This window comes from Crocuta crocuta, unplaced genomic scaffold (assembly GCF_008692635.1).
Source record: "Crocuta crocuta isolate KB4526 unplaced genomic scaffold, BGI_CrCroc_1.0 scaffold150, whole genome shotgun sequence".
Lineage (NCBI taxonomy): Eukaryota > Metazoa > Chordata > Mammalia > Carnivora > Hyaenidae > Crocuta > Crocuta crocuta.
In genome coordinates, this window is record NW_027527439.1 from 722,118 (window position 1) to 736,610 (window position 14,493).

The following is a 14,493-nucleotide window of genomic DNA, read 5'->3' on the forward strand; positions in this document are numbered from 1 at the left end:
AATGCCATCTTGAGAAATTTCACCATGATGACTGCTTTGTGACCTAAAGCCTCTTGAATACAGCCTCTCCCCTCATTCTTCTCTTTTGTCTAACCACACCTGTGAGTACACCCTCCAGGCAAAGCTTCCTTGATCTGCTCAGGACATAAGTCTTTCTGGGAAGTCCCCAAGCAAGTACTCCTCAGCCATAGGGCCATAAAAGCAGGTCTATTGCAAAGTGGGGTTGTGGAGATCGACTTATCTTGTAGCTCAAGACAACTTTCTGTCCATATGTCCCCTTAATAAACCATTTCTCATCAAGCTGGACTTGTTGGCCTCTTTGTTCAGTCTCATGGCTTCCTCAGCCTTTGAAGGTAGTATTGTACATATCGCCTTTTTAGGGAACAATAGGATGAAGTAAGCAGGGCGCTGTGTCTAGAGACAGGGAGTGCAGAGTGCAGAGGAAGGTGAGGCTGTCTGCTGAAGGGTTGGGTTGAGCGAGGAGTCCATTGATGAGGAGCAAGTCAAGAAGCTGAGATCAAATTCACAGACACAGAAAGTAGAACAGAGGTTGCTAAGAGCTTCAGGGTGGGGATGTGGGTGGTATGGGAGTTATTATTTCATCAATGAAGTGTGAGTTAAGGAAGATGAGAAGTTCTGGAACTGGATGATAGTAATGTTTCCGCCACAATAAGAATGCCTAATGACACTAAACTCTATCCTTAATGGCTAAAATGGTCAGTTTTATGTGTTGTACATTTTACCACAATTAAAAAAAAATATGCCCAAGAGTGTTTCAGAAGAATTTGTAAACAGAGGCAGAAAATAGTGAAGAGAAATTTGTGTGCCACCATCAAGTGCCAATATGGGGATGACACCAGGGCTGTCCTGTGCTGGGGGAAGCCTTCTAGAACCAGTGCTCCCCAAACACCCATCAAGGCTGCCCCCATCAGGCCTTCTTCAGCTTCCTGGCCCCACACAGCCACCTGCCCATCATGCCCAGCAGCTTCCCACAGAGCCACAGGGTGCCCAGGGTGACCACCAGCAGGAACAAAACCACATCCAACAGGTACCGCTCGTGCCATGGCTGCTGCAGGGCATGGGGCTTGAGGTGGGCCGCACCCCCTGTCTGGAGGATGTGGTCGATCTAGCCCACCAGCCTCTGGGATCAGGGGTGGGAGCACCTGATGATGCTGGTAGCCACCACTGCTGACTTGTACCTGTTGGCAGACACAGAGGAAGAGAGTTACTGCTGTGGCCTCAGACATCTTAGAGACCTTGTATCACACACACACGCTTTCCTCCACATGCACAGAAGACTCAGTTTCTAGCAAAAGTTGTTGGCCTGGCCTTGCCACAGTCTAGCTGGTCCCACCGAAAAGTTCATACTGGTGCCTCCATGCAAAGACCATGCTCTATGCTAAATGTGCTAAACTATTAAAAAAAAAACAACTAAGTCTATCAGGGCTAGTCTCTATGCAAGGAGGCTTGTCACACACTGTAAATGTGATGTTATTATATATAATAATATATATAATACATATATATATAATACACATATGGATGTGTGGATGACCTATTTCAAATAAGAAAGAGAGAAGACTATTCAGAATTAAAATTTGCAGAATGAAAGGTTTCAGAAAACCAGGGCAAGCAGTAAGAGCATAAGAAAATACCAAAGGAAAGGAGGAGGCAAGATGGCGGAGAAGTAGGGAGCTCCGTACATTTCACTCACCCCCATCTCTCAAACAGAGAAGGCCTAAAGCCATAGGAACCCTTATAGAATCGCAGGAGTTTGGGAGGAAAAGGAGACAGAGTCCACTGAGAAAACAACCTTAGAGGTGCATGAGTGTGAACTGGGGAAGATAAAAATGGGCGGGGACCCAGAGTCACTGAGGGAGGTGATGGAGTCCCCTTTGTGGGGAGCCGCAGTGAGTAGGAGGGAAAAGAAAGACCAGCTGAAACTCCTCAAAGAACTGTCCTTGTCCCTGGAGAAGAGAAAACCTTGGCTTGGGACAGAGAATGATCCGGTTTCCAGCTGTGGAGCTGACTTTGAGCTAGACGCCCCTGTCCCTGGTGGCAACAGGAGAAACTGCTCCTCTGCTCTCCAGCTCGATCCGGAGGGGAAGCAGCACAGCCTGAAACCTCTCCGCTAGATCCCCAGTGGGGAAGCAGCCAGCTTGAAACTGCTTGGAAGGATTCGGCCTACAGGTTTATATTTCGTATGGTATCAATAAAGCGCACAGACTAAGACCTAGAAACGAGGTGTGGGACATAGAGCATGGCCCACCTTGGTTATGCTTGTGACGCAGTGAGATTGGACCCAAAAGAGTGATTTGCTATGTTTGATTCAAGAAGGGACTGGAGCGCTGCCATTTTTCTCCCCACAACCACCAAGGCGGGACCTCAGGAAATGGCCTGTGGGACACAGTGCCTACACCAAACCACACTCATCCCCCTTAGAGGGCTGTGATTTTTTTTACCGGCGCCCAGAGAAAGACCAACATGGATGCACTGCCATGATCAATTATTTCTATTCAGATATATTTTCCCTTGTCTCATTCGTATCCCTCCCTCCCCTCTGCTGTACTGGGCATTCTGGTCATTGGTTTGCTTAAACAGTCACATTTAATCCTTTCTCTAGATGTATATTCTACACCTCCACCACCACCTTTCTATCTGTCTCTCTTTGGAATAATCAGACTATATAGTTTCTCTGAGTAACATTATCTTGATTTCATTCTCCTTGCCTCTTACCATATTCTCCTCTTTCTCTCTGAAAAAGCCTCTTAGTCTCTCTGCTTGGTCATTGTCCAATTTCACTTTCTCTAAGCCCTGTCATTTCTCTCTTTGTATGTATATGCTCTTCCATCAGCACTGCATACACCCTGATGTCCAAGGCTACCTCAAGAAACAAGCCAGAGTGCACAGAGTAGAGAGTCCCAAATATCACTATGAGTAGGGAAATAAAATAACCGAAGTCACAACAAGAGAGACCAAGGGACACCATTAAAAGAAACATCCTGAACAGACAGGCCCTGGACAGTCTATGAGCCTCCTTTAATATAGCAGTACTTGAAGGTGCAGAGTGTATAACAAGCTTTTCAAACATACAAGAGACAGAAAACTAGCCAAAATGATGACACAGAAGAACTCGCCTCTAAAGAAATTCTAGAAAGAAGTGACAGCTAAAGAATTGGTCAAAACAGATATAAGCAGCATAACTGACCAAGAATTTAAAACAATAGTCATAAAATTAATCCCTGGGCTTGAAAAAGGCATGGAAGACATCAGAGAAACTATTGCTACAAAGGCTATGGAGCTTAAAAATAGTTGTAATGAAAGGGGCTCCTGGGTGGCTCAGTCGGTTAAGTGTCCGACTTCGGCTCATGTCATGATCTCACGGTTCGTGGGTTTGAGTCCTGCATCGGGCTCTGTGCTGACAGCTAGCTCAGAGCCTGGAGCCTGTTTCAGATTCTGTATCTCCCTCTCTCTCTCTGACCCTCTCCTGTTCACGCTGTCTCTCTCTCTTTTTCTCAGAAATAAATAAAACATTTAAAAAATAGTTGTGATGAATTTAAAAAATGCTGTAAATGAGGTGCATAATCAAATGGAGGGGACCAATGCACGGATTGAAGAGGTAGAGAGGAGAATAGATAAATTGGAATTATAGAAAACACAATTATAGAAAAAGAGGAAGCAAGAAAAAGAGAGATAAACTGATCCAGGAACACAAAAGGAGAGTTCAAGAGCTGAATGATACAATCAAACAAAATATCAGTATAATAGGAATTCCAGAATAGAAAGAAAGAGGAAAAGGTGCGGAAGGAGTCCTTGAACAAATTATAGGGGAAGGAAACAGACATTGAAATTCAAGAGGCACAGAAAACGCCCCCTAGACGTAACGTGAATCGATCTTCTGCACAACATATCACAGTGAAACTGGCAAAATATAAGGACAAAGAGAGAATTCTGAAAGCAGCTAGGGATAAAATGTCCCTAACATACAAAGGGAGACCTTTCAGAGTGGTTACAGACCTATCAGCTGAAACTTGGCAGGCCAGAAAGAAATGGCAGGAAACTTCAATGTGATGAACATAAAATATGCAGCCAAGAATCCTCTATCCAGCAAGCCTGTCATTCAGAATAGAAGGAGAGATAAAAGTCTTCCCAAATAAACAAAAATTGAAGGAATTCATCACCACTAAAGCAGCCCTACAAGAAATCCTGAGGGGGACCCTATGAGTGAAATCTTGCAAGGAAAACAAAGTACCAGAGACACCACCACAAGCATGAATCCTACAAAGAACACAATGACTCTAAACCCATATTTTTCAATAATAACACTGAATGTAAATTGACTAACTGCTCTAATCAAAAGACATAGGGTAGCAGAATGGATAAAAAATAAAATCCATCTATTTGCTATCTACAAGAAACTCATTTTAGACCTGAGGAGAACTTCAGATTGAAAGTAAGGAAATGGAAAAATATATATCATGCTACTGGAAGTCAAAAGAAAACTGGAGTAGCTATACTTATATCAGACAAACTGGACTTTAAAGTAAAGGCAGTAACAACGAATGAAGAAGGGCATTATATAATAATTACAGGGTCTATCCATCAGGAAGAGCTAACAATTATAAATGTCTACTCACCGAATACAGAAGCACCCAAATACGTAAAACAATCACAAACAGAAACAATCTTATGGACAAGAATGTGCTAATAGCAGGGGACTTTAACACTTCACTTACAACAATGGATAGATCAACTAGACACAAAATCACTAAAGAAACAATGGACCTGAGTGACACATTGGACCAGATGGATTTAACAGATAAATTTAGAACTCTACATCCTGAGGTCATGGAATTCACTTTCTTCTCGAGTGCACATGGGACATGCTCCAAGACAGATCACATACTGGGACATAAAGCTGCCCTCAATAAACATAAAAGAACTGAGATCATACCATGCACACTTTCAGATCACAATGCTATGAAACTTGAAATCAATCACAGGAAGATGTCCGGAAAACCTCCAAAAACATGGAGGTTAAAGAATACCCTACTAAAGAATGAATTGGTCAATCAGGCAATGAGAGAAGAAATTTAAAAATATATGGAAACAAATGAAAATGAAAATACGACAATTCAGACTCTATGGGATGTGGCAAAGGTGGTCCTAAGAGGAAAGTATATTGCAATCCAGGCCTATTTCAAGGAATTAGAAAAACCACAAGTGCAAAATCTAACAGAGCACCTAAAAGAACTAGAAGGAGAGCAAAAAGAGCACCCAAAACCCAGTAGGAGAAGAGAAATAATAAAAATCAGGGCAGAAATAAACAACATACAATAAAAAAAAACAGTAGAACACATCAAAGACTTGGTTTTTTGAAAAAATAAACAAAATTGATAAACTTCTAGCCAGTCTTCTCAAAAAGAAAAGAGCGAGCACCCAAATAGACAAAATCATGAATGAAAATGTACTTATTACAATCTCTCAGAAATACAAGCAATTATCAGGGAATACTATGAAAAACTATATGCCAATAAACTGGACAACTTAGAAGAAATGGACAAATTCCTAAACACACACTCACTACCAAAGTTCACATGGGAAGAGTAGAAAATCTGAACAGACCCATGACTGGTGAAGAAATCGAATCAGTTATCAAAAATCTCCCAACAAAAAAGAGCCCTGGGCCAGATGGCTTCCCTGGGGAATTCTACCAAACATTTAAATCAGAGTTAATACCCATTCTTCTCAAGCTACTCCAAAAAATAGAAATCGAAAGAAAACTTCTGGACTCATTCCACGAAGCCAGCATCATGTTGATTCCCAAGGCAGACAGAGACCCAGCAAAAAAGAGAACCACAGGTCAATATCCTTAATGAATAAGGATTCAAAAATCCTCAACAAGATATTTGAAAATCAAATACAACAGCACATAAAAAGAATTATCCACCATGATCAAGTGGGATTCATCCTGGGTTACAGGGCTGGTTCAATATTCGCAAGTCAATCAATGTGATAATCATATTAACCAAAGAAAAGATAAAAACCAGATGATCCTGTCAATAGATGCAGAAAAAGCATTTGACAAAATACAGCATCCCTTCTTAATAAAGACCCCTGAGAAAGTCAGGATAGAAGAAACTTACTTAAACATCATAAAAGCCATCTATGAAAAGCCCTCAGCTAACATCATCCTCAATGGGAAAAAACTGAGAGCTTTCCCCCTGAGATCAGGAACATGACAGGGATGTCTACTCTCACCACTGTTGTTTAGCATAGTGCTGGAAGTCCTAGCATCAGCAGACAACAAAAGGAAGTAAAAGGGATCAGAATTGGCAAAGATGAAATCAAACGTTCATTTTCACAGACGACATGATACTCTACATAGAAACCTGACAGGCTCCACCAGAAGCCTACTAGAACTGATCCATGAATTCACCAAAGTTGCAGGGTACAAAATCAATATACACAAATCGGTTGCATTTTTATACACCAATAATGAAGCAACAGAAAGAGAAATCAAGAAACTGATCCCAATCAGAATTGCACACAAAAAAACATAAAATACCTAGGAATAAACCTAACCAATGATGTAAAAGATCTGTGTGCTGAAAACCATAGAAAACGTATGAAGGAAATTGAAGAAGACACAAAGAAATGGAAAAACATTCCATGCTCATGGATAGGAAGAATAAATATAGTTAAGATGTCATTACTACCCAAAGCAATCTACACATTCAATGCAATCCCAATCAAAATTGCACCAGCATTCTTCTCAAAGCTAGAACAAACAATCCTAAAATTTGTATGGAACCACAAAAGACCCTGAATAACCAAAGTAGCATTGAAGAAGAAAACCAAAATAAGAGGCATCACAATCCCAGACTTTAGCCTCTACTACAAAGCTGTACTCATCAAGACAGTATGGTATTGGCACAAAAACAGACACAGAGACCAATGGAATAGAATAGAGAACTCAGAATTGGACCAACAAATGTATGGCCAACTAATCTTTGACAAAGCGGGAAAGAGTATCCAATGGAAAAAAGACAGCCTCTTTAACTGATGTTGCTGGGAGAACGGGACAGCAACATGCAAAAGAATGAAACTAGATCATTTTCTGACACCATACACAAAAATAAACTCAAAATGGATAAAGGACCTGAATGTGAGACAGGAAACCATCAAAACCCTAGAGGAGAAAGCAGGAAACAACCTCCTTGACTTCAAACACAGCAATTTCTTACTTTACACATCCCCAAAGGCAAGGGAATCAAGAGCAAAAATGAACTATTGGGACCTCATCAAGATAAAAATCTTCTGCATGGCAAAAGAAACAATCAATAAAACTCATAGGCAACTGACAGAATGGGAAAAGATAGTTGCAAATGACATATCAGATAAAGGGCCAGTATCCAAAATCTTTAAGGAACTCACCAAATTCCACACCTGAGAAACAAATAATCCAGTGAAGAAATGGGCAGAAGACATGAGCAGACACTTCTCCAAAGAGGACATCCAGATGTGAATCATACACATAAAACGATGCTCAGCATCCCTCATCAGCAGGGAATCAGGAATCAAAACCACACTGAGATATCATCTCACGCCGGTCAGAGTGGCGAAAATGAACAAACCAGAAGACTCTAGATGCTGGTGAGGATGTGGAGAAACAGACACCCTCCTACACTGTTGGTGGGAATTTGTATGGAATTCAACACAAATTGAATTTGGGCAGCCCCTCTGGAAAACAGTGTGGAGGTTCCTCAGAAAATTAACAATAGAACTCCCCTATGACCCAGCAATAGCACTGCTAGGAATTTACCCAAGGGATACAGGAGTGCTGATGCATAGGCGCACATGTGTCCCAATGTTCATAGCAGCACTCTCAACAATAGCTAAAACATGGAAAGAGCCTAAGTGTCCATCAACTGACGAATGGACCAAGAAGATGTGGTTTATCCAAACAATGGAATACTACATGGCAATGATAAAGAATGGAATCTGGTCATCTGTAGCAACATGGATGGACCTTGAGGATGTTATGCTGAGCGAAAAAGTCAGGTAGAGAAAGACAGATGCCGTATGTTTGCACGTATAGGTGGGTTAGGAGGAACTTAACAGAGGACCATAAGGGAAGAGAAGGGGAAAAAATAGTCGCAGAGAGGGAGGGAAGCAAACCATGAGAGACTCTTGAATGCTGAGAACAAACTGAGGACTGATGGGTGTGAGGGGAAGGGGGGTGATGGGCATGGAGGAGGGCACTTGTGGGGATGAGCACTGGGTGTTATATGGAAACCAATTTGACAATAAACTATTTAAGAAAAAAAAGAAAATACAAAAAGAATTTCAAAGCCTGTTGGAGCCATTATAAAGGTATTCTGCTTGGGATATTTCCAAGGTACGTGTACTAATATACAGGATTCCATATATGTGTATAATATGTCCATATAATATATATATGATATATATAATTATATGTATAATAAGCAGCTATTTTGTGCTGCTGTCTAGGCTAGGTGACATATGTGACTCTGAGGACTTGAGCCCAGGACAAGGCCTACACTTTCCTGCCTCTTCAGAGCATCATGTTGGCCAGCACTGGCTTTGTGGGCTACAGTCTACACATATACACAAGGCCCCACATTTAGACAGGTCCTATGCTTGCTTTATTCTATGCTGTCACCATCTTGAAGTTCTTAATCTTTCTAACAAGGGTGCTCACATTTCTGTCTTACTTTGGGCCCCATATTATATATATCTACCCCTGACCACAGTGTGTAAGGAACATCTCAGCCCTAATGACTCCATATCAGGGTCAGCAAACTATGGCCATTTAGAGTCTAGGTCTTTGAATAGCCAATAAAATTTACAAACTCATTCTTCAGAGTGATCCTTTACTACCTATGAAACACCAAATGTAACAAAATGTCTGAGGTTATCTGATCCCTTTGGCTTAAGTTTTCTAGGGTTAAGAATCACAAACTATGTGGTTGTTTTCATTCATCTAACAAGCCCTCCTATGGGTCACTTTTATTCAAGGTAATATTAAACATTGAGGTCTCAGTCACTTTGGACCCTTGAAACTTTAAGTCACTCAGGCCTTCTTAGTTATAAGGAAGAAAGAATAAATTTTTCTCTTCACATGAGATCATTGTGCTGGATAGGAATTTACCTAAGACATCAGGGGTACTTTTACTCACTCACTTAACAGAAATCCATCCCAACTTACTTTGTGGCAGGCCCTGTGCTAGGCTCTGGGAGCCCAGGGAAAACAAGAGACACACTCGCCCTCCAGGGGAGCTTACTCTCTACTCTCTAGTGTGAGGGACACACAATAAATTAAAACAGAAATAAATGGGGTAGTTACTGATTCTGACGAGTGTTAAGGAAAAATGAATTATGACTGAAGAGAGTGGGAGAGGAGTGCATTTAGGACTGTCACATAAAACCCACCTCTCTGAGGACAGGACATTGGAGATGAGCCCAACTGTCATGAAGGAACCAGTCCTGAGAGGAGAAGGAAGGATGTTCTAGGGAGCAGCACTGACAAAGGGCCTGAGGCAGGAAACAGTGCAGCATACAGGTGGACAGAAAGTCAACCTCTTACATCAGCTGGAATTCTACTGCAAGCAGTCCATTAACATAAGACCTCTCAGAGTCCTGTGTTAGTAGGACAGGGTCCTTAAAACCCTCAGGGTACATATTGTTCTCAACATCCAAACTAAATTGTCAGGTCGTGCTCTCAGAGAAAACAGGTCAGCTGTTAGCATCACACACATATTATTCCATGTCTTGGAAGTTTCAGCTTTTATTGCAAAAAAAGCCACAGTGCACTCTGTGTTTGATGTCTTCAGTCAGCATAAGAGAACACAGGCCCAGAGAGCTCCATACCTCTTGTCTTCTACGACTTGCTTCATCTTCACAGCCAATGTCTCTCCCTTTATCTGCTTTAACTGGATAGAGACACCAAACTTTTTGGCTTCTACTAGGTTCAGATTTTCTGGCTGGTCTCCAAAGAAGGGAATCCCGACCATGGGCACACCATGTTGGATGGCCTCCATTATGCTATTCATTCCACCATGGGTGACAAAAAGACGGATGCGTGGGTGAGCTGTTTCAAATAAGAAAAAGAGCACAATATTTCAGAATGAATATTTTCAGAATGAAAAGCTTCAGAAAACCAGTGCAAGCACAAGAATACACCAAGAGAATTCCAAAGTGTGCTGGAGCCATTATAAAGATATTTTGCTTGTGAAGTATCTATGTGCATGTACTAACATACAACCCTTGCCCTTGTATAGAATTTCTTTACCCTGGACAGAAGCCAGCTAAGACTCAGAACCCAGGGAACTCTCTAGACAATAATGCTAAGCAAAACATATATCCCTGTCCATCCATCCACTCATTCACCATCATCCATCCATCAATACATAGATACATACATACATACATACATACATACATACATACATCTTTCTGTCATCTCAATGCCTTCCTTTCTTATCTGTTGTTTCATTGTGTCTCTGTCTCTCTCTTGGTCTTGAGCACTCTTTTCTCACCTGTCATCTGGTGGGGTGTCAGGGTCTAGCAGAGGGAGGTGTAACATGTGAGGCTAGATTGCAGAAACAGAAGAAGGCATCTAGCATAAGAAGAAGTGGAAGAAATGGAGGAAGGCTCTTGACCACTGGCTCAATGCACCATGTAGAGTGCTTCACTCTGATATTTTGTGATATTCTTATTAACTGATCTTTGTAAATAATCTCTTACCTCAGTGGCTCATCCACATGACTGCAAATTATATCCACATAAGGAGAATTTAAAAAGTGATGATGCCCAGGCCTAACCCAAACTGGTCAGCTTACTCTTTAAAGTCCTCAGGAAATTCTTAAGGAAGGTTGTGACTTAATGTTATAATCTTGGTTTTAACAGTTTTGTCAGCTCTTGCTTCGAGTGTTTCTTCAGATCCCGACTCTGGACTTCTGTAGTCCTGCTACCCCAGCTTCTAGACCCCCTTCCCTGGATTGACTCCATCCAGCATAACACTGGATGATTTACCTTATCTCAAAAGGACCACTTTGACAACACTTTGTCATTCTTTTTAATTACAAAAGCCACATAAATCCATTATCTAAAAACTAGAAAATATAGAGAAACATTTTTGGAAAAAGGCTCTGTTATCTCACAGCTATTGCAGCTCTTACTCTCATTATGCTCTTGCTTAATAACTCCCTCCCCCTGCCCTAGAACCAAGGCCTCACCTACCCTCCTATGAAGTAAAGTCTCCCGTAATCTGGCTTGGCTGTATTTACACAATTGAATCTTCTGATCCAGTCTAGCTAGTGTCACCAAGGGTATCCAGTCATGCCTGTCATACTTCTACTTTAACACTTTGAAATATTTGTTCTCTCCAGCTGGAACAATTTCCTCCCTAGCTCCATCCCTTAAAAACTCTACCACCATNGAATTTAAAAAGTGATGATGCCCAGGCCTAACCCAAACTGGTCAGCTTACTCTTTAAAGTCCTCAGGAAATTCTTAAGGAAGGTTGTGACTTAATGTTATAATCTTGGTTTTAACAGTTTTGTCAGCTCTTGCTTCGAGTGTTTCTTCAGATCCCGACTCTGGACTTCTGTAGTCCTGCTACCCCAGCTTCTAGACCCCCTTCCCTGGATTGACTCCATCCAGCATAACACTGGATGATTTACCTTATCTCAAAAGGACCACTTTGACAACACTTTGTCATTCTTTTTAATTACAAAAGCCACATAAATCCATTATCTAAAAACTAGAAAATATAGAGAAACATTTTTGGAAAAAGGCTCTGTTATCTCACAGCTATTGCAGCTCTTACTCTCATTATGCTCTTGCTTAATAACTCCCTCCCCCTGCCCTAGAACCAAGGCCTCACCTACCCTCCTATGAAGTAAAGTCTCCCGTAATCTGGCTTGGCTGTATTTACACAATTGAATCTTCTGATCCAGTCTAGCTAGTGTCACCAAGGGTATCCAGTCATGCCTGTCATACTTCTACTTTAACACTTTGAAATATTTGTTCTCTCCAGCTGGAACAATTTCCTCCCTAGCTCCATCCCTTAAAAACTCTACCACCATTTCAAAGCCTATATAGCCCATAGATCATTCCCCAACTCCTCCTGTTCGCTCAGTGCAAGGTCAGTAGAGGAAGCATAGACACTTGGGTACCTGGAAGACCCAGGTCAAATTTGGGCTCTCCCCAGCTCTGCAATATATGGTACTGAAAAAGTCACTTATACACCACTTGATTCTCTGTCTCCTCATTTATAAAAATAGAGATCATCATAGTTCCCTCTAGGTGGCAAGATATTATATATGATAAATTCCACAAAATGTCAACCCAGTGCTGATAGACAACAGGGAAGCCAACTCATCTTAATTCCTCTCTATTTAATAACTTCTATTGTAGAAAAATAACTAAGTAAATAAAAGTTAAGAACAATTAAACTCCTATGGCAGAGGAACCTCTGGGTGGGGCAGTTGTTTAAGTGTCTGACTCTTAAAATTGGCTCAGGTCATGATCTCATGGTTCTTGAGTTTGGGCCCTGCTTTGGGATTTGCACTGACAGTGCAGTCTGCTTGGGATTCTCAGTCTCCATCTCTCTCAGCCCTCCCCTGTTAATGATAATATTCTCTCTCTAAATAAAATAAACATTTAAAAAAACTTCTATTGGAATATTTCTGAGTTTATGCATTCAAACCAACTTAGCAGTTTTCACAATTTACAATGCCCCATCCTAACCTCAGATCAATCAAATCAGAAGATAGAGGATTCTGGAGATGATGGCTGCAGTTGTTACCACCCAGACACACCTTGGTTACATCCTCATATTGTTGTGTGTTTCATTGTGAGTAACTCATCTCTTTTAACAATTCTCCCATGTAATGGACACTTGCCACCTAATTACTATACCTACGATCATACAAAATGCACATGAAAATATCAACTTATTAAAAGGCTTATCCAAGGGTGACAGGCTGGCTCATTTGGAGGAGCATGCTATTCAGGATGCTGAGTTCAAGCCCCATGCTGAGTGTAGAGATTACTAAAATTAAAATAAAATAAAGAGCTTATCCTAACAAAGCCAGGACTAGAGAGGACCCTGGGTGTACCATTTAAGGAAGCTCTCAATCTTAGGGTTGTGCAAGTCCTAACACTATCATTGCATGGCCCTGAAAACTAGTACTCCTTTAAAAAGCATGTCATAGGTGCCTCACTTGCCTCACCCTACTTCCTTCCCAGGATTCCACTAGCAGGGTAATCACCAGCTCTGCACTAAAGAGCTCTGTATGAAGCCCATATAGAGAGCTACATTTTCACTTACTTGTGGTACTGGTTCAAGAGGTCTGGCCATTAAGCCTCCAACATACACAGTGTTGGGAAGCAGGGGCCTAGCAAATTCAAGGGCAAAGTCAGAGTTAACAAACCACAGCTCTGCTTTCTTTAGAAAATGAGACAAAACCGGCCTAGAGCCTTCTGGAAAATGTTCCTTGATGGTGTTGTCATATGTAGACTGGATTTGCCTCTGTTTCACGGTAAAATCAAAGAACATCAGAAAATTCTTCATTCTGCCCCAGAAGTCCATGTGGTCGGTTAGCAAAGAATGCCATACTAGCACATAAGACAGAGGGCTTGGTAGTCCAAAATCTATAGCACCAAACAAGGAAGAGGGAATGGACACAAATGGTTTTCTAAGCTTTTCAGCAATGAGGAAAGGACAGTAGTCAAAATTTTCAACTATCACCAGGTCAAAGTTCTCATTCTTTAAGGAATCCATGATATCACTTCTCCTTAGAAAATGGCTGCATTGAAACCCCAGGAGCTCCATAAGTTTTAAAAAGCTTCCAAATGTATCTCTGTAGGAAAGAAAACAAATGGTAAATATTCATTGGATGCATTAATCTTACAATACATAAAAGAATCTTGGGCTACAAAGAGAATATCTCTGGTAAGCAAGACCACACCCAGCAGAGCCCACCTATTCTACCACTGTCCATTAGTACCATCATCACAGGCACTCTGAGCAGATGTTCTGCTCTTGAGAGTGTTCCCTTCCTCCCCTCCTCTTCTCTCCCTCATCCAAATCCTAAGCACACTCTGTGCCAGTTTATTAAAAAAAATACATAGGGGCTCCTGGGTTGGTTCAGCAGTTGAGCCTGACTCTGGCCCAAGTCATGATCTCAGGGTTTGTGACTTTGAGCCCCACATCAGGCTTGCTGCTGTCACTGCAGAACCTGCTTCAGATCCTCTGTCCCCTTCTCACTCTGTCCTTCCCCTGCTCATGCTCTTTCTCTCAAAAATAAATAAACATTTAAAGACATCCATATTTCTGAGTTCTTAAATCTTGAAATCCATGGGCACAACTGAATTGTGTTATCTGAAGACAAATTGCCACTGGTGGACTTTCTGCTCTAGGAAACTTCTCTGACCATAGCACATCTCACAGATCTCTTTCTAT

General features: G+C 41.4%; 1 protein-coding gene across 1 annotated transcript; it reads right to left on the minus strand.

The window, feature by feature from the left end:
• Positions 1 to 807: 807 nt before the first annotated feature.
• On the minus strand, positions 808 to 13,878 carry LOC144228389 (UDP-glucuronosyltransferase 3A1-like). The gene is given in 4 exon segments (XM_077760206.1): positions 808 to 1,199; positions 9,895 to 10,114; positions 10,563 to 10,587; positions 13,348 to 13,878. Coding segments are annotated over 4 exon segments (1,032 nt in total). The 5' UTR covers positions 13,864 to 13,878; the 3' UTR covers positions 808 to 928.
• Positions 13,879 to 14,493: the final 615 nt, after the last annotated feature.